We start from the raw sequence: 22,428 nt of genomic DNA, 5'->3' as shown, positions 1-22,428 counted from the left end.
AATTTTTAACATTTTAAAAAATGAATATTATTTTCGATATAACATACAGCTACGAATACAACAGAAGCATAGGTAACAAAACTAATTTTAGCATTATTTGTTTATGTTTGATAACGTATATATTGAATAATATACAAATACATATTCATAATGACTCTTCATTTTATGACCCATTTAAGAAATCTTATAATCATCTTTTTAAGCTTATCTTATTCGTAATACTGATTTAAAATAAGAATATGATCTTATTTGAAAGTTACGGTCATTTAAAAATAGTTTCGATTAAGTTTTGGGTTTCTGGTTCAAACAACCATTCTGTTTTACACGACGGAAAAATCCAAGGCGAATCAGCTTTCAGGGGTTTGGTTCTCAACCGGTTTGCAGCATGCACATTTCTCTTCTGTCCGCACAACACTCTCTTAGTCTTCTCTCTTGTATAAGAGAGTGTGAATAGCGTTTTGAAAAACCCGCTCCGGGGAGGGTCAGCGCCTTAATGTGTATGTGTATGTGTGTATAACGAAAAGTGTGCGTTTCACAAAGCGGTGATGGGGATTTTATAGGTTTTTACGCACATATACTTGTAGGTGTGTGTTATGTGTATGCTCAGTCTTTGTGTGTGTGTGTGTGTGTTTGTGTATATGGGTGTGTATGTATGTATGAAACACATCTGTATTCAAACAGCAGCAGCATCGTCAGCATCGCCATACATCCCCTGAAGGTTTTTACGTCCAACCAGAAAATTTAGTTCAGTCGAGAACTACCGTCAGTGGCTGCGCAAAGGCAGAAGTTTATTTGCGGGTTTTCGTTAAATCAACTGTATATTATGCTGTATTTTCGAAATTTCTTACGATTCCAAACAGCTCGAGTTTAATTACGTGTTTTGTGATTTTAAGCATCCAGCATTAAGTGCCACTCTCGTATACTCCGTGCACCTGTAATTGCCATCACTTCTATTTCGGATAAGTGATACATTCGGATGGATACATACACATTTCATAGTTGTATAATATATTCACTTACTACCAATTTACATTTATATAAGCATATACTCATATGACTTATAGTTGCCTTAATCAGTGCCAAAAAAATAATCTATCTACTGTGCATTTGTACCTGTTATGCATTTTAAGTGAACGAAGCGTTCGAGTTAGTGACAGTGAAATCCTTACCGCCCAACGATCGAAGAATTGCTATTTAATCAACGCACTCTATGTAATCAATACTACGAATCCAACAATCCAACACCAACAAAAATGCATATCTTACACCGGACCAATGACCATCAATTTGAGGATCAAAAATTTATGATGGTAAGATTATTGAATTTTACGAAATTTTAGTAAACACATTTGCCATCACAATCCGTATCGGTATCCGTATACGGTAAACGCACTTGTGTCAACTAGCTATCAATTCGTGAGACCTGGATGGGAATCTAGGCAACGTACACACTGGCCAATTATCTGTCAGCCAGTATCAGGTTCATGGTTTCTGTACGAAATACGCAAAATTTGAAATTGCACAACAAGAGCCAATAGGGTTGTGTGATCTCTGATTGACATAAGAATTTCGTGCACGCAAGCATTCAGTGTAATTACCATACAACTTCAAGTGAACCATGTCTGTGATCTGAGCAGATTGATTACCATACATTTTAGCAGATCAGCCAAAGCCCACTTTATAATAATAATGAGGCGCACTTAGGGCTGGAATTTTGTGTTCCCCACAAGACAGGGCAGTCTTTTAGTAGTATCAGAAAACTTTTGTATGAAAACTTTTGTATTTATTCTTAAAGTCCAATGCCAGATTTTAATGGAAAGGTGTTTCACATTCATCGGACAATCCACTTCACCGATTGGATTCAAACTAATTTTTAAGGTTCGTTATAAAAAAGTCCGCCGCAAAATGTCATACTTGAGATAAAACATTGCAGAGTAAGATGGGATCGGGACAAGTCGTGTACAAATAATAGTTTTTTTTTTTAATGATGGTATTACTTTTTAAATTCGCTGAGCCATGATGACCAAACATTAACTTATATATAATGTTTAAAAAGTTGTGATATAAATAATCTTTATATACTAAATCTGATATATCTAATCTAAATCGATCTATTTTAATTCTATATTATTCCCATTCGAAAATACATTGGATACTTAAATTTCTAGTAGGATTGGGATGAACGTGAACATATAATTTCGAGACGGGCCGAACAATTTCTTTTCCGTTTATACAATAAAATGAAATGTTGCGTAGTTAAGTACATGTAAATTTACGACGTCACGAACTGACTGTAATTAATATGAATTCTTCATTTAATTTGTTGTGAAACCGATTATTATTATGTATATTTTATCAATTTCTGTGCATGGTTAAAAGAATAAAAAAATGTTCGCATATTTTAATATCACATTTAATGCATAATTTTTAAAAATAGCTTTTCTAATATAAAATATAAATATATAAAAAAAATTATTATTTGAATAATCAATAGATTATAGATTATACATTATGACTATCTGTTTGTCAGATGGGGACCAGTAATGAATGACATAAATTCATTGGTACGTAACTTACAATTTAAGTTAATAATGCAAGACATCTCGGCCACTATTACTTGATTAACAAAGTCTACCAAGAAAATACGCAATGTCAGGCTAGCTGACTATCCGTCTATTCACTTGCAAGTATGTGTGCAACGTTTTCAACAAATATATACTTGTACCCAGTGCGCTGGAGCCTCGACATATTTCGGATACTTTATGTGTCACAATTTCGAGTGAAGATTTCTAAACCCCTCTGAAGATTGATTCAAAATTGACCGCCAACATTTTAACGGTAAATTACTGGTGACAGTCATCCAAGATAACATTCGTTTGATAACAATTTTCAAATGTTGAACGGCTCTTTTCCAACGGTTTTCAGCTATTATTATATTATAAATTGAATTTACTGGTTACAGTAGATATCGTAATTTGATTATTTGTGATCGTATTTGAGGTTAGTTAAGCTCTAAGAGCAATCCCAAACCACCATATCACGAGGGAGTCAGTGAGGCCGATTTGTTTTGTTGCCAAGCCTTTCTTTGAATTACAAATATTATTTGCCCGTGCAAACTCATTCTAATACTTTTATGAATTAAGAATTGCATGAGAACCTATATATTGCTAAAAAAAAATGTACATATTTAGCTTTTTCCAATGTTTCGATGATGCAATTTAGAGACATTAAGAAATTTCTCATTGTGTGTCCAAGTCATATGTTCTTTGCCTACTTTTTCTGTGATAATATATCCTAAATAAATATTAAAGAATTTATTTATCTTCTTGCTAAAGTGTGTTTTTCTTCGGAGTATGATCGAATGCATTTACGTAGAGTTTTTCAGCTACCCTTGGGCAAATTTGATACGCATGCTTGTACATAAGCGAGAGAAATCAACATTAATATAGTATGCCACGTTTACTTTTGCCTCCTCTAATCAGAAAAAATATTCATGTTCCCCATAATTTGAATGCTGTAGTTACTACGTTTCATTTAATGGGGAAATGAAAATAGGGTATCTAAGCATACCGAGCTTCTGTCTGCAACGTTCTTAAGTTGATAGTATGACATGGAGCAGAAACATTTTATTCGTGCGTCTGGAGCTCTTGCATTGGCTACATTTATCCACCCCCGTTCAATTAGTAAAATTATATGGTTTATCGGCATTCCAAGAACTTTTTGATCCCAGCTAAAAAATATAGGGTAAAATGACGGGGCAAGGGCCAAAGATCAAAACAAAAACACAACAAAGAGGCTGTGCAAAAGTCATCGCCCACAAAAATCATTTTGGCATAGCCGTTGAAATGGGTATGCCGAATGTGTTAGCGTTATCTGCCTTAGTTAGTCTTTCTGCAGACTGGCTGCGCTAAATCAGGTATAAGTTTCTCGCGTGATGCGTTGCCAAAATAATTTATGAGATTGAAGCACAACAAAACTCAACGTAGCGCCCAATTTGCGTGCGGTTTTATATTTGCAAAACTGCAGCATACTGATAAAAAGTGCTGGCATTTTAGGTTTCGTTCCCATAACAGTTTGCTTTGCTAGGTACTTAATTGCATATGTATGCATATATATATAATATATATATATATATATATATATATATACATACACATGAACATTTACCAACTTCATCATAGCACGCCCAAACAACTATTAACCAATAGCTGTGGCGATTCTGCGGTGAGTTTCTTGAATACCAGAGATCTTTGTTACGAATTTCTAATATTTGCTCTTCAATTCTTAATATACTACCCCAAATAATGTAATATACCAACCACAAAAAGTGAAATGTTCAAAATTATGCATATGTAATAGAAAGAAAAAGATGTCATTATATCGTGTATATTTAGAATTAACAGTCGATTTGGTCTAGACCGCCGAACATTGAGATAAATTTGATTTGTTTAATCAAATTCCTTGAATTAACAATAAAAGTTCACATTCTAAAATTATCCTTCGGTTGACATTAATTGTTTAAGCGAAACTTAGTTGACCTGCCAAACATTTTTTTGCATATTTCAAATACACAATAAAATAGACCATAATTAGACTATAAGAGATTTAAATTTAAATAAAAAGTTCAATGAATAAATTAAATTCATTAAAGTAAATATTAATGTCTTTAAATTAAAATGAATGGTTAAATTAAAATTAAAAATATAAGAAAAAAATTAAATATAAAATATTAATTTAGGATAGGCTACTCAATTTGATTATAAATAAAAAGGAAAACTAACTATGATAAAGTACTCAAATTTTCATACTTTTTACTGAATACAACATTCGTTAAAGTTTGATATCTTTATAAGCAATAAAGGTTTTTATTCAATAAATAATTTTTAGACGGCTATTCCAGACGACTCCCTTGGAGCCGTATGATTAAAGTTGTATCTCGATAGTTTATAAAATGGGAGAATGACGCAAAAGCATATATTTTATTTGCACTCTGTTAACTACAAAATTAGATTAAAGACTTAAAGTATTACTCAAGACTTATAAAATTGTTATATTAATATATAAGAAAGGTTTAGATCTGTGTTAAAAAAAATGTGGGACTTTTATACCAGTATCGATTTCATGATTTTTTCAGATTTTCTAAACATACGTATTCTGAATAAATCAGGTTTCTGTGAAATCATTTACATATGTCAAATTGTTTTCCATATTTAAAATTTAAAGCCTTTTGAAATTGTAATTCTCAATTGGCAACACTTTAATAGAAAATTAGTTCCCAAGATCTCGTCAATAGCTCCACCAAATTTTGCAAAAATCTGTCTGAATTTGGAAAGTCATTAAAATAATTTTGACTTCTATTTTAAGCAAACACTCAAAATGATTGTACGTTTTCTCTTGTGACTTCCATTTTGATTTAAAACAATTCTTAAATATATTTTTTGCTAGACTGTCTATGTTAATATCTATAAAGTGTTGTGGTTATATCTTTTGATTGTAATTTTAACTGTATTCATTAGTTCATTTTACATATGTAGATATCCATTGCGAACAGTTTAGAAATAAGTTAATTACAAAATATACTATAAATTAATGGATAATCTATTACAAGTAGGTAGCAAGTTTTATTCTAGATGACTGCTTAACTGTGTATTTAACTGTGTAAAATGCAAAACTAATAACACAAATAAATTAAATTTGATGCAGATAAGACTGTGTTGTCCGATATGCTGACACACATTAAATAAATACATACCACAATAGTATCCAAAAGAACGATTAGATATCATTGTGGATATGTAAGTGCTCCTTTCAAGCATCGCATCAAAATTGATTTCATTTGCAAAGAGGAAATTAAAAAGTCCACTCAAAATGAAATTGAAATGCAAGATAAATGTAAATTTTCGCAACGAGGACGCGAACTCCGGACGATAGCAAGTGTCGAAACTGCGGCGTGTGTTAGGCTCGTGGCAAAGAAGAAATCGGCCTGTTTTGGAATACGCCAGACCCAACCAAGGAGACTAACCAAGGAGAACCGAGTGCAGCTTTGCACTGGCGACTGAATGCAGATCGCAGTTATTTTTTTTACTTAAGCCGGTCTTGTCTGTTGTCTGCTGTCTGCCCAAGTCTACCTGGATGACTGGCTGACTGTGGTTGCCTTGCAAATAAATTCTTATTCTGCTATTCGTCATAAACCTGCTAGAGCACAAGCCACAGTCCACAGTCCACGGTCCACAGTCCATGCCCATGTCTCGTCTCTCTCTCCATTTTCACTTGATCCAGCGTTGTGCGTCGAGCGTTGAGCGTTGAGCGTTGTGTGTACATCCCGGTTGAATACATTTATGAATGAGTTTTACTACTTCATTAAAAAGCAGATGTCGGCCTCGTCACGAGAGTGGGAGTGAAAGAGGGCAAGAGGGCGAAGCCTACCGAGAAGACATTGGTAGAATGAAGTGAGTACGTATGCAGTCAGCAACAGGAACAGCAACACCAACAGCAACAGAGGCAAGGAGAAGCGAGAGCGTAATAAACAAAAATCGATTATCGTTCTCCACGTATTTTCATTGTTGTTACGAATATAATATTTAGAGTTTGAGCGCGCTTCCTCTTGAATTCATTTAATTTATAGCCGAAATCGCTTTTAGCCCATCCGGCAGATTCAACTTGATGCTTTTGCATCTACATATGCACAGGTACATAGTTGTACCGGACGTCTCCTTCATATTCAAATTACATCCGGCATTGATAAACATTTGTTGCCCTATTGCCTATGGAAAATATATATATGTTTGAGTAGAGCTATAGGTTTTAATTCTGCGAAATTTAAATTGCTACAACACTGCAAATTTCAATATTTTACTGCAATGGTGCAAGCTATAGCATTTCAACTCTAAGAGTAATAAGAATTAAAATTAAAAATAAAACTTTTAGTAACTCAAAAGTTATTGCAACGGTATTGTTGAAAGAATTTTATTGCCCTACAAGATATTTGATTTACTCTTCTGTTAAAGGCTGCTGACTGACAACAATGGTATTTAAACGGTGAAGCCTTATTTGTAGTTTTACAATTTTTGCTGATTTTAGTTTTAAGACAGACAACCAACAGATTGTCCCAGGTAAAGGCAGGCGGCAGGAAAGAAGGACGCCACCAACAATATAAGTTTCAAGTTTCTTGACTTAGCTTCAAAACTGTGGAAGACATGTAGTGTTATCAATTTGCTTATCGAATTTTGGGTGCAGTGCCAAAAAGATGCTAACCAAATTACGATACTCTAGCTAGAAAATTTTACTGTCCGATTTGCGAAAATCGATTTTAGTGATTTCCTGACACTTATTTGTATTGCGTTTTTTTTGAGTGTTAGTTCTACCCCTCCTATTTTAGCATGACCTTTCACATAAATAAATTAAGGAATTTTATTATACCATATCTCGACGACTTTGGACGTACGATCTTATAATCAAAATAATAAAGATTTGGCGCTTAATTTATTTATTGATACAAATCTGCGGTCTTATTTAAATATGCTCACTAATTTTTACCTACAATAAAGAAGTATGCTTCCATTTGAGAACTTGGAGTCAAAATATATATAAAACGATATTAATTTTTTTTTAAGAATAAACCTGGTAGTATATGAATACAGAACTCCAAATTTGATTTTGAAATTGTTCACCACTAACCAAATTAAAAACACTGAAATGAGCATTGGTGATGTGATCAGTGCATTCGGAATATAAATTTGCTCAAAACATCAGCTCGCTAAATATTAGAGAATACTTTGTGCATATATATGTACATTGCCTAATTGGCAGTTTGAAAATATAGGCCTGCCAGCAGCCGAAAAATTGGGCAAAAGCATACGCGAACAGTGGAGACCTGGAACATTTTTGGTTAAGTGGAACGATTTGATGTAGTAATTTTAGTAATAACGGCAACACACAACACACAACAGCCAACAGACAACAGACGGTCGCCAATTTGTGGCCATGGCTACTGTTTAACTACTCCAAATTGTTACGTCATTGGCGTGGAATGTGGATAGACGAAATTTTGTTCCTTATGACTTCTTTTGAATCTAATCAGTGCTCCCGCACTTATAAATGTATGTGTGGATTAATTGCAGTAAGGAAAATAATTGAATAATTGGTAGAACTAATTACATTTAAAATAAGAATGATTAGCCCTTGAAGTCCAGATATATTGCCAATCTATAATGTTTTTATACAAAAACTCATGTTTCCAATGATTGTTTCGATCAAATAAATGTCCAATCCGATCGATTCTGATATGTTCCAAGAACCATAAATACTGATCTTAAAGGATAATTTATATGTATTGAGAAGTTCTAAAAGTACTCGTCAGATCGTATTTTTAATGAATATGTAATGTTTATGTTACATATATGTATATATTCGTCCTTAAAAACATGCCTTTAATATGAAAACAAACTTTGCTGGTACATTATTGAACTATATGTATTATGTATATTTTGGAAATATGAATATTAAAAACTGTGGCTTTCATTTTTCAACAAAAAGAAACAATTATTTCTGAAATTATCTTTTTAATGTTAATCCGAGCAAATAGGTTGTATTCAGCAACTAAATTGTCAAATGCATTTTGCATTTCATGGCGATTCACATATGAATTCTAATAAGCTGTTGGTTTCAGTTAGTGTCGAAGTTTCTATTGGATAGTTTTTTTTTGCACCTAAGCGCCATCTAGAGTTTTAATAATTTGAAGATTACTTGACGGTTTTGATTGTCAACAATGAAGAAGTTTTGGAAAATCCAAGTCCTGTTGGAAAGTCGTGGTTAAAAAAAAACATTCAGGGCCAGTCAACAAAATTGAAATATAAAATATGTCGCTTATTCAGTACCAATATCAATTTTTATCTACACGAAGTAATTGTATTATATATTTAACAATAAACTAGTAATTACTGTCATTACAATCATCAACAAAATAAAAAATATCGATATAGTTAAACGTAATTTGAATAACCTGAGTAAAGTAAATATGAATTAATTTTTAAGGCGATGGATTGAGGCTATACGTATTTTATATCTTTTACGCAAAATTAGTACTCGTTAAAATATTTTGCAGACACAAATATCTGATTGGATAGCGCCACAATCTTGATGACAGTGGCAATGGCATTAAACGACCAGCTGGTCGTTTTTTCTGCAAGAGAAAAATAATTTAAACTATAGATGGCGTCTATGTATAACTACATATATGCTGTATACCAATTATATTCTACAGCAAAATCATTGTTGACTTAAATATTTTGAAGTCTGCCTGAACTGTCGACGTTATTTACTGGAGTCATTCAATTTAAAATATTTTTTCAGTTTCAAATAATTAGCGAATATTTATTGTATGTTTAAATTCGGTCCAATTTAAATTTTTATGAACCTGTTTTCTATTTTGTATCGACCCCTGTTAACTTCGTTCGCGCTTTCTACACTTAAACATACTATGTACAGTCCAATGTATTAAAATTGATCTAAAGTTACAAAATTACATTGCCCTTAGAAGTGGTTGGCGAGACATATTGCGCCATCTGTTGTTCGAGTGGCTAAAAAACGTAGCACAGCTACTTTCTATACAGTTGAATAATGTTTAATTAGATTGAGGCAAGAGGGCGCCACAATAAGGGACATGAAAATTTAATTTATAAGAGGGCGCTTTAAAGCAATGCTAGGTATTTTTAAATCATATATAAAATGTATTACTGCTTGTGTTGACTGTCTGGTTAATTGACTTTCTGCCTAAATGGCAATGTACACTTTACAGCCTACCCCAAAGCAACCACAAAACTGAAGGGTATTCTAATTTTGTCGTACAGTGTGCAGCGAAGTGCCCGAAAATATATAAACTTGATTAGAATGAAAAATAGTGCCGATATAGCTTTATCCGTCTGTAACTAGATAGTAACATTTTCCGTTTTATTTTAATTTTAATGTATATTGTATCAAAATCATATATACATATTTATTTATATATATATTATTTTTTAATATATGCAATATATTTTAAAATTTGATTTATTGATGTTTTGTGGGTTGTTTAACAACTTCTGCATATATGAAAATTATAAAAAAAAAGGTGATGATCGAAAATTTAGGAACATTATGATGTTGAAAATGCTTCAATATGTCTGATACCCTTGTTCTGTAAGCATTAGACAACGCTAACATTTTTTTTTGCAGGCGACAAACGGGCCAAGAAGAGCCTTAAGGATTTGGTTTATTTGGTTAGTGACTAAGAGTGAAACGCCAAAATTGAAGAGTTCTGGATTTTTGAAATCTGTGGGTGGATTGATGTAGATATGGCAAAACCCTTAAAGCGTGTTGAAGGAGCTTAAAAACTCTATTTGTAAGTCATTTCCCCGCACATCTAAGATATTCCTGTTCAGCTTTTCTGTACTACTTTGTATATTTGACTTCGGCAAATTTCTTTCCTATTTGACTACAAAATTTAAAGGCAGCTTTAATTTATATTTTCTGATAAGGCAGCTCAATGTAACAATGGTCTCGTTCGATGTCGGGAATTAGGATGGTAGTTATATGGACATAACCAATGTATATTGATTATGAATGTATATGTTTTGCACTGTCAATAATAATCCACAGCCGAATGCTTGGCGCTTTGGCTGAGTAATGGAAAAGGCAGAATTTGGAGTCAAAGCTCTTTTAATGACAATTGATCATTGACGAGTGGATAGCATTTCATTAGAATACCATGTGTAGTGCGCATTTGTCTGTATGTGTGTGTGTGTGTGCGTGTGTGTGTTTTTGTTTCGTTCTGCACACATTTGAGGTGGAGGTGAAACTATTTCGACCTGTTCAACAGCTTCCAACTGTCTACCTGTGCCTTCGAAAACCAGCCCGTCAACCATTCCAACCTTTATAATTTATTTATTTATATCTTGAATTACGGTATGGGAGTATTGACCACCAGTGTAAATTTCAAATTTCAGCATATTCACGACGGACAATAGTGCACAATTCAAAAACTCATGTGATTGAAAACATAATACTCTCAATACCACTGAACCAAGAAGAATCTAACAACAAGAACCGAATTTTGCATACTCGATTCAATCTTAAAATGATGTGTGTGTGTTTGTGTGTTGTGTTGTGAATTGAGTGCTCTACATAGCGAAAATAAAAAACTAATAAATATAAATAATTATGTAAGTAGTATTAGGTCAAACATTGATAAGTCTTATATCTAACCTTTGAATCTGAATGTGTAATATGCAAATCAAGATATGTCCCATCCCATTTTCCAAAAGATATTTATTCTTAATCAGCACCACGAGCCGAACCATTAGTTCGTTTCTCCGTTTGTCAATCAATCGGAAACTTAGGGAAGAGGAAGCCCAGCAATCGGATACAGCGATCATCTTGCAGCCTGTGCGCGTGTGCTTTGGCTACGTAAGCATACTTAAATTTGTACATATGTGTGTATGAATGTATAAATTATGTAAGGGCCATTCGTTAGGGTACCTGTTTAATGGGATTATCCATACACACATACACATGTCCAGCAAACATATTTCAATTAGTAAATTTGCTTAAGAACTTCTTAAAATAGAATAGAGCAAATCATATTGCCATGAGCATTTTAAATGAATATTATTACTATTAATAATATTATTATTATTATTATATTCATATTGTTATTATTATATCAATATTATTATTATTATATTACTATTATTAATATTATTATTATTATTGTTATTACTATTAAACAGGAATACCAAAGATGGCTAGTTTCCTTACATATGATTGTATTAGTCACAAAAATAAATACTGCACACTGATGGGACAATCTATCATAGATATTTTTACGTATTTTTTATATGAAATATGCTATGTTAAATAGTGCGATATGAAATATGCTATGTTAAATAGTACTGTATGAATATGAATAAGCGGTTCTCTATTAGAGAGCGAAGGTGGAGAACGATGTGGAGTCTAAATATTTTAAATAACCAGCAATTTAAAATGTATATAATTTGAAGACCTCAGCGAGTAGTATACACTGTGTCTTCGTTGCCACTTTTGGCAGCAAAAGTTGTCTTAAGTCATTTTTTCTTGGTAGCAGATATTACGGAGTAAATTGGAGTCTGGGTCTAGCTTTGGTTTTGATCAAGCGCTAACGCACATTTTTCCGTGAGTCTGCATGAAATCTTTTGAGTAAAAAAACCAAGAGCCGAAATTCATACAAAACAAACGCAAACCGGTTTATCAGTATCGTTAAATATTCTATTTGATGCTGGCAAATGACAAGATAATCCAAAGTAATCAATCAAAATTATTTTAATTTATAAAACCACAATAAAGTCGTGTCCAGATCGCAATTGCCACGTTCGCGCTGGCCCTATACACTGAATATATTTGTATATATGTATGCTTGTATATATGTGTGTTTATCACTATTAAAACATTCGATTCTAACGGGCGCATCGTTTTCTTTTTTATTTTTATTGGGTATAAATAGTAGCATACACAGATACTCACTAATCAATGCGAAATTGACTAAAACAATGTTGTATATACATACATATAAATTGCCGTTGGCAAGCGTGTTTATTCATATGACCTTATCGATTCCTTATCGCTTGCTACACCTAATTATTTGTATATAAGCTTTTTTTTTTAACATCCGAAAATGTTTTATGTGTGATTTAGATTTAGATTGATATTAAATTGAATACAAATTTATTTATGATAACAATTTTCCCAATGCCCTGGTGTCCTTTATTAGCATATTTTATTTTAAGAGCATATATATATAAATTAAAAAATGAAAATTATAACAAAATTGGGTAGAGCAAATCATTTTTTAATAAATTGAGAAAAAAAAGTTTAAGAACAGACATAAAAGACATAGCAAAAACGGATAAGGTTTTTGGACATAAAAAATTACTGTGTGTTAAAGAAAACATTGATAACTTACTGTTTTAGCTGTGTTACTCGGCGTATTATTATTATTTATAAAAAGAATATGTCATACATGTTTAAATTAATTCTGCATCTTCCCCCTAACTACACTGAAGAACATTACATTTTACTAGATGACAAGGTCTTAAGAAAATAAATTGAAATCAAAAATTAAATTCGAACAAACTCAACATATTTACACTGTGCACTAACTACCTAGCTATTATTTTATGATATCGTAATGATTAATATATCTTCTGGTCATCTAGGGATTATTCAATATAATTACCACAAACCAGACTAGGCTAACCGTAATTACCTCTTACCTAATATGTACCATCATTTTGTACAAATTTGTAAAACCAACAATAGCAGTTATGAATAACACGACATTAGCGGTCTTTGCAGTTTACTTATATTATGGCTTATTCACAATATCATTTAAATCTTTTCACATCCGGTATTTTCTAAGGATATGCGAAACAGGATGTAACAATGGCTTTCTATATCAGAAGCCATTCACGGCCCACTGCTCTTAACAACACTTTTCCAAAGTCAGTGTGCTGTATTTTTGTGTGTGTATTTAAGCACACATACATATACATACAAACTGTGCACTCAATCACACACACACACACACACACCTAGACTTGTAGGTCTGTAAGAGTGTATGACACAAGCTTAGCGATCAACCCTTTGCATGACCTGGTCTTTGGTGCTTTTCAAAATTATTAATATGCACATACACAAATTTCAACAATGCCGTTTCTTATAGGAAATTTAATTTTTGAACTGAAAGTTCTACTTAATATGTTTGGTATATTTGTTCGCATTTAAGAACAGCGTGTATCCAAAAACTTGAAGTTTCGACAATGGAACAAGCTGCCAAATAAGAAATCCCTTGACCCGTACTTATTCCAAGGACCAAAAGTGTTTGACATAGCGTTGCGATGGATTAAGTGTAAGAAAAGAGAATAAACTTGTGGCTCACTTGCTCCATGTGGTGCCCATTTTGGTGAATGATTCTATCAAAAAGACCCATTAGTTGACATTCCTCGGCTTCAGATGTACTCAATTCTTTTCCGCCCGGCGTGTAAGTTTTTAGTCTTTCTAAAGCGCGAACTGCTTTAATTGATGTGATTAAACTTTAAAATTAAATTAAATTATTGAAGTGAAAATAAATTTGAGTCTCATCGGATGAAATGAAAAGTTTCATTCAACTGTTTTACCCAAATTCCGACCTTTGCACTAAAGTCTGTTTCCTTTAATGGTCTGCCATGACAAACAGATATTCGGATAGTCCAAATAAAAAGAACGTATTACGTTATTTGTAAATATCCAATATAAAAAGAAAAAAATATAATTGATTTTTTTTTATATTTTGAGCAGCTAAAAAACTCCCATAATTAATTTGGAACATTCTTATGTTTGAAACAAATATTGATGCTCGCGATTGCAAACAAGTCTTAAAACCTACAAGTCTTACAAGCTTACAAGCTAAAAACCTGATGTTCTAGCAAATAAAATAGTAAGAAAACCTTCAGAAAACTTGGTCGACAAAGAGCAATTATAAATGTATATACAGTTTTCACAGATTATTAATTCAACCCATAACATTTCAAAATCCTAGTTTAGTGGGTTCACAGCTGTAAAGTATATCAAGGAAATGATTGTCAATTGAATCAATTTATAAAACAAAGCACTACTTACCCAAATAATTAATTTGCTTAATTACAAGTAAAAGTGGATAACTAAGTTGTGCAAAAGTATGTAAAAGCAAAGAATGTAGGGATAACAATAGATTTAAATCACCAATGGGTATATGTCGAGCCCCTGAGCACCATTTTTCTTCAAAAATATCTCACTTTAAATTATATCGTAAACGACAGAAATTCTTCCAAGATTAAAAAATATATATTTCCCCTGAAAAACTTGCTTTTTGGCCTGATATGATAAGCATTAATAGCCGGGTAGTCCATCTGTCTTTCCCATCGATCTCAGAGACAATATGAGTATAAAATGTAAAATTTTGAATGCAGATTTCTTCATTTCATTGATAACTACTTTTGAGCAAAATACGTCTATATCCGTCAATAATATGTACATATAAGCTAGGGGCTGCAAATGTGATATTTATATTCCCTTCTAGCATACATATACTATGTGTACATGGAATGTTTCTTTTTTTGTACAGCTGTAGAGAAGTGTATATATAATTTCGCAATTTATTTTATTCAATTTATACTGTTAATGTGGAAGGTACGTTTTCAAAATTTTGGCGTTGAATGAAAGAAGGACAGCCATTGGCTTTGCAGGGTATCTGTTTGTCGGCAAGAGCATTCTTACTTGCTGGCTTTGTACATACGTGTGTAAATTGTACACGAACACTACATATTTATTTTCTTATACTTGGTTCTGGCTGGCGAATGCAAAAACATTGTACGCCTATGACGGGCGTTTCGACGAGACGCGTCGCTGGCGTCGAGCGTTGGTCTAATGCGGCTGCTGTTTCTTTTGCTGTTGCTGTTGCCGTGGCTGGCGGTGGTGCTGCCGCTGCTATTGCTGCTGTTGCCGCTGTTGATGTTGCTGCTGCTGCTGCCCTGTCGGTACACGGTCGCGACCAGTTTTCATTTCGTTTTTGGCTTCCACGGACTGCTGTCGCTGTCGTAGCTGTCGTCGTTGTCGTTGTCGTCGCCGTCGGGTTGAATTTGTTTTCTGAGTTAATCCACCGTTGGCGTACTTACGAAAAATATTGTTAAGAGCTTCATACAACGGACAAAGAATATCGTATTCGAATCAAACAAATGTATAATACAAAAGTTGTAATATTTGAATATCTAAGAAAAAGTTTCTGTGATTGATAAAATATAAATATATATATAAATATATACATATACATATATTGTGTGATTGAGTGATTTATTCGTTCATATTGGCAAATAAGAGCAAAATATGTATATACAAATTAAGGCTTTAGTTACAATATGATAACATGACTTTATCCTATGTGGATATGCCTGCTGTCATTGAAATTCAAGTGAGTAACGACTTCTAAGAGTCTTCCGAATTTACGGCTTTTACGAGAAGCCCGTCGGCAATCTGCCTGATAGTGTCGGTTAAATACTTATTGTTAGAACACAACCAAAGAGATTTATAACTTTGAAGAATAGAATAAGATTTCAAAGCATCGCTAGAAACTGACATGTTGAACTTCATCGATACGCAACCGATTCCTACAGTCAAAATAAATTGTTAAGAATTTGTCATATACCCACTCAAATGTCATTGTGTGTCATTAAGGCAATTAAATAATCCGATAACCCGTATTGGGTTGGTGATATGAAATTTGTAATGGAGTCGGAAGTGCAAATTATTCAATATAATATTAATGCAACATTATATAAATTTAAGTTTAAATTTATAATCAGCAACAAAAGATCGTTGTTGGTAAAACGTGGAACAACGACTTTTGAATTTTTGTATGTTTATGAAAAATGCGTATCTTAAACATAACAGAAATATATATGTATTTGTGGACTGAGCTAAAATGATTTAAACAAACCAGAATTTATGTTTAGAGCGGATAAAATCTGATTTCATAATTGATTAATGGTCGTACTGTCATTCTGGCTAGAAATGTGTAAATATTTGTGACATCAAAATATAGTATAGATATTGCCATGGAAGTTCGTATTTAGAACACCATCATTGCACCTTTAATCGCTTACAAAGGTTTTCTCACTTGTATTGACTTCTAAATTATATATTAAATTAAATATAAATGTATTTTAATTGTACATTTTAATTAACTGTTTGAATTACAGGAACGCCTTAGTGGCCATGGTAGCTTGGGTCTTTCTAGTAGTAGCCCGGCTTATACAACACATTCGGGAGGCCACTCGGGCAGGGGTGGCCCAACCTCCGGACACAGTGGACATAGCGGCACCCATGGGTCGACGGCCACCATGCATCATCAATCACTGCAGTCTGATTTTCAGCCTCCATACTTTCCGCCACCATTTCACCACTCAGCTCAAAGCCCTCCCCAGCAACAGGTAAGTGGTCCATAATGTGATGCCACACCAGTTGGACGTATCATTTCCAAAATAGTTTAGATTTCTGGTTATTTTCAGAACCATGGTCCGCTCGAATACTTGGGAACGGATCCCTACGGCCAACCGTTATCTTCACTGCACCATGCCCCTCTTCATCACTACAATCAGTTGGCAGGCCTCAGATCCACGCAGGATCAACTGGGCATTCATAGAACTCATAGGGACGATTTGCAAGGCCATGTTGTAAGTATTTAGTATAATTAGAGAACATAACGGAAAATACTGTCCATAAGGAATGGACTAACTGCCTCTGGTCGTTATTATTGACTGGGGGATAGATATATCTTTACAGATATCTTAACCCAACTCACCGAATTTTGTTTTACATATGCTATTAACTTTTTTGCTACTATCTAACGGGGATAATAAGTGTTTACTTTGTCAATGATCTGTAAGTGTATTTAATATTCGTCTCCAAAAGGATTACTTACGCATATTTTTGATATTGTTTGTTTGTTTTTTTTTTTTTACTTAAGCATTTTACAAAGCTGACTGAACTCTGCTTATAAAATAATATACTATAGGGTTGGCAGTTGAGATTCCCACTCTTACAACTATTGGCAAAGTTATGGCATTTTGAATTCCATTCAAGTGCATTATGAAACACAAAAAATGCTATGAAGTATTTAACAAATTTTCTTGGGATTTCGCTGAAACATCTTGTAAATAGCAACGAAAATTCCTCACCCAAAAGAAAAAAGGGTTTACATACATACATCTATATATGTGTGTATGTGCGTAGTACGTTCTCATGTATGCGTTATATTTAGCAGGATACTCGTAAACTTTCGCCTGTACTTTACGAACAGTGCTTCTGTGCAACCACAGCTGGGGCATTTTCGATGTTGACGGTTAAAAAGGCGTATCCCCTGTAGCGCTTGTGCGCATACATACACACACACACACACACACTAATATATATACACTGACACACATATACGCACACACGCATTCATGCATGAAAGCCGTACAAATACATGATTGCCTAAACATTTGGATTGGTTCGGCTTTCGCCTGCTTCAACCCCAGATTTTGTTAAGGCTATGCTCTGCCCATAATTGAAGAAATATAAGAATTTTAATTATTTGATAGTTACAATTTGCAATCACAGGAAATATTGAAAGCTTGACTAGTAATAGTAACACCCTACACCGATAAAATGTTAAAGCTAGTAAAAGTTGTAGGATTAGTATTTCTTCTATATCAAGCCTGGGACCATTTTTTGTTTTGCATTCAATTTAGTTTTTCTCTCCAGTAAACACATTTTTGCCTGTTTTTGAAATATATATATATCTATATTTTAGGTAGGTATAAATTATATCTACGCCGAAAATAGGCGGGAATTTTGATCTATTAGGCCTGTTTGCTTGTACGTTTAATATATACGTTTTTTGCAACATTAACTTATTTTATTTCGTTGCACAGACTCAACTATCCCATGGGTTTCCATACACGGAAAGAAGAAGTGATTACGGCAGTGCAATATCTGCAGGAGCAGCTCACGGCACCAGACTTGGACATGAACATGAATCTCTAGCATTGCATCAAGCGTTGCAGAATGCTGTTGATGACGTCCAAGCTCCTGCTTTGGATGATAATGTGGCTTTTATGTCAGATTTACCTCTGATAAAAAGTAAGTTTAAATTTATGACTTGCATTATAACATTACTAGTACACACAAATTCATTTGTAGTCCATTTCTTCTTTTTATAAAGAAGTTATTTTCTATACAAATAGGTAGGTTATCTAAAATCTGGGGTATATATATGATATGACTGGAGCTTAGAAACGAAGAAAGACAGAGGCGACAACGGACTTGGGCAGATACACAAGGACTCCGACAAGCCAGATTTCCTTAGGGTGGCTATAATCATAAACGATTTAAGCAAGTAATAACCATGGGGAAGAATAGGCTTAGGATACTCACCGATCTACAGACAGGACATAGTAGAATAAGAAGTCAAATAACTAAACTAGGTATTTATAGTAGATTTTGTGAAAGGACATATGGATCTTTTTGCAATATTGAAATGAAAATATTTTAAAAATCTTTGTTTTTAAAATAACTTTTATTGTTTTATAATTTTTGCTTTTAATGGCTATGCCAACATAATTTAATATAATCATCAGACTCGAATCCGTTGCAAATTATATATATATTGCGACACTTTAAAATAATTCAATATATCCCTAGATATAATATAAATTAAAAATTAATAAATTATTGAATTAAATTAACATTTATATAACAATAATATTATATTCAAATCATGGCTGAGGTGCGTTATACATTCAGTAACATTCTTAATTACCTCACCTTTAAGCTGTAAAGTAAAATGAGTACATAAAATTGAAATTTTTACGAGAACCACATTCACAAATAATGCTTGTATATGTATGTGTATTCTTAGTTCCAAGTGCAGTAGATCCTCGCTGTAAATTAATAAATAGGCGGAGAGTTTAAGGCGGTACCACAAACATGGGTATATAACAATGCGCATCAACCCCTGAATGTATGTGATGAAATTGAAGCTGGCTCCTCTAATTGGCAGGATTATTGTAAAATGATCCACGCACGCTGTTTTCACACTTTTCAATTTCAAAATATTCACACAAAGAACAAAAATTTCTTTACAAACACTATGTATATTTTTATAATATACAAAACTATACTGTAAATACATATTGTTAGTTGAATGTAAATGGCATGATTTCTTCACAGGCATGAAAAGTGGGAAGGACGCTGGAAGCATAGGTTCAGGATCGCCAAGTGAAGTATTTTGTGCAGTCCCTGGCAGACTCAGTCTTTTATCAAGTACTTCAAAGTATAAGGTTACAATTGCGGAAGTCCAGCGTAGATTGTCGCCGCCCGAGTGCTTGAATGCATCTTTACTGGGTGGTGTTCTAAGAAGGTGAGTTTTCATAGATTAAGCTTAAGATTGATTAATAATTAAAATAAAATATATGCTGTTGAATTTAAATTTTTAAGTTAGGCCCAATGACAATAGCTTGTTCGTTTATCTACTTCAACAATCTAATGTCTGTAATATTGATAACTAGAAATATTAATAACTAAATAGGCAATATGTTGACATTTGCTTACCTTATCCTTTTTTGCGTGTTGATTATCAATAATTAAATAAGCAAACGTAAGCTTATGGCAGACAGCTTATAAACTTAAATTAAAAACAATATGCCTTCCAAAATAGGGCAAAGAGCAAAAATGGAGGCCGGCTACTAAGAGAAAAGCTCGAGAAGATAGGACTAAACTTACCAGCCGGACGGCGAAAAGCTGCAAACGTAACACTGCTAACATCTTTAGTCGAGGGTGAAGCAACGCACTTGGCCAAAGACTTTCATTTTGTTTGCGAAACTGAGTTTCCAGCTAGGCAACTGGCAGAATATATTGTGCGCCATCAAACGGAACCCCAGGATTCGTATCGGCGGAAAGAGATTATTCTTCACTCTCAACAGGTAAGTTTTTTCGATGGAGCATCGCTTAGCTCCCTATTGCATTTAGTATACGATTTCATAATATGCACACCATCTAGCCTTAAATACTACTAACAAATTTGTGTAATGTTCTACATAAATGAAATGAGTTAATCTTCATCTGTACCTACAGACAAAAGACTTTGTGTCGGTAAAAAATAGTTCAGTCCATCTTGCAATTTCTTATGTAATCATTTAGACTGAGGTTTTATTTATGAAATTAATTCTTAAAATTAATGATTCAAATTTATAATTTATAATTTTCCGCTTTGGTAATTGAATAAATGATCTCAATTTTGTTGGTTTTTTTTAAGTTGCGTCAAAAAAATTGTGTTGCACTGATTTAAGTAGCGTGCTTAACAACACTCACACTTAACCTTTTATGTTGAGTATAAGCCTTAAAATGATTTAATACACTTTTAATCGGCACACGTTTTTTCATATACTGTCTGCAAAGAAGATGCACGGTCTTAAAATAGCCTTTGTAATTATAATTAGCGCAAAACATAGCTCATCGATTTCCTTAACATTATTTTCTAGATTACAAAAGAGCTGATGCAAATTCTTAGTCAAGATCGAACCACGCATTTCGGAACAAGGTCACAGCATTTATTAGAGCCTTCAATGCAGCGGCACTTAACTCACTTTTCGTTGATAACGCATGGATTCGGCTCACCTGCAATAATAGCTGTGCTCCATGCTTTTCAGGTAATTATTAAAAGTGTATATTGAGTTTGGTGAAAGTCTGTCTTTGGCCTGTCCGTCTGATCGTAATCACTAATCTTGTTTCAAGATGACAAAAATTTTGTATTCTCGTGTTTACCAGCGGCAGAAATATTGGTAAGATATTTGATTCTGTTTCATGCGATTCCTTGAGGCGCTTTACCCGTCTAGCTTCATAAGGATGCAAATCAGCCTAAATCAAGAGATAATGTGCATTGGGAATAATATTAATCGCTTTCATTAGACTCACAGTTTTTCCGATTAGGCTTTTCTATATTTAAGCACCAAATGCCGTATTAAATATCTTCAAATATAAAAATCACTTCTTCGCTTCTTTCCGAGATGTTTTGTTTGGCTCTGACTAGTTTCTAGTTTGACGCACCAGCCTGAACCCCAGAACGGGCCAAGTCTCTGCCTTTATTCGGCAAAGTTTTCATTAAAAAAATATAACAAGTCCAAAACTAACTTGCTTTGAGCAAATGTATTTAGCAGTGGGAAACTTTCGACCGCAACGTTTTGACTTTTTATAAAGATGAAAAACTAAACATTTTCCATTTACAGACGTTTCTTAACGAATCACTAAATTATTTGGAAAAATTGTACCCTTCTAATGGAGGCGGAATGGTATCATCATCTCTGGATAAAAATAAACTTGACAACGATAAAAAATGATAGACTATACTGCAACAAAACGCAAATCGTATTTTAAAAAAAATTTTAATACAAAATTAGGTACAATATCTATTCTAATAAGTAATAAATTATTGTAAATTTATTTAGTTTAGTGTAAATTATTGAAAACCGTAATTTTAAAATACATATTAAATAAATATGTGAATACATAATGTATTATGATTTTTTTAAATTAGAAAAGTGAATTAACGTGTTTCCGTCAAAAGTCACCAAGGGTTTTACAACACTTTAAATACAAATATCCGGGTTTTATTTTTTAAGTAATCTACTATTAAAATATTTTAACCTTATACAAAGAAATAAAATATGTTTTTAAAACAGTCTAAATTCCTCATGAACATTTTTACTAACAACATGGCGACAATTAATACTTGAAATTTGGACACACTTAAGCTATGTCCCTTTTTTTTTGCATTGCTTCTGTATATATAATAAGTTAGTTGTTTCC

The 22,428-nt window shown here is 33.2% G+C and overlaps 1 protein-coding gene across 2 annotated transcripts; it reads left to right on the top strand.

The window, feature by feature from the left end:
• Positions 1 to 823: 823 nt before the first annotated feature.
• On the top strand, positions 824 to 22,013 carry LOC6558222 (transcription factor AP-2-epsilon). 2 transcript variants are annotated; one of them, XM_032743204.1, is made up of 8 exons: positions 824 to 1,310; positions 16,782 to 17,012; positions 17,091 to 17,255; positions 18,498 to 18,705; positions 19,795 to 19,984; positions 20,282 to 20,546; positions 21,105 to 21,272; positions 21,849 to 22,013. In XM_032743204.1, the coding sequence occupies exons 1-8, from the start codon at positions 1,254 to 1,256 to the stop codon at positions 21,957 to 21,959; spliced, it is 1,395 nt and encodes a 464-aa protein (XP_032599095.1). In that variant the 5' UTR covers positions 824 to 1,253; the 3' UTR covers positions 21,960 to 22,013. The 2 variants fall into 2 exon arrangements, with proteins under 2 accessions (XP_032599095.1, XP_043071737.1); XM_043215802.1 differs by lacking the exon at positions 824 to 1,310 and adding an exon at positions 15,950 to 15,994.
• The last annotated feature ends 415 nt before the right edge of the window (positions 22,014 to 22,428 follow it).

This window comes from Drosophila grimshawi, unplaced genomic scaffold, assembly GCF_018153295.1.
Source record: "Drosophila grimshawi isolate 15287-2541.00 unplaced genomic scaffold, ASM1815329v1 contig_78, whole genome shotgun sequence".
Taxonomy (NCBI): Eukaryota; Metazoa; Arthropoda; class Insecta; order Diptera; family Drosophilidae; genus Drosophila; species Drosophila grimshawi.
The sequence above is the reverse complement of the archived record's forward strand: the minus strand, read 5'-3'. Positions and strand labels throughout refer to the sequence as shown.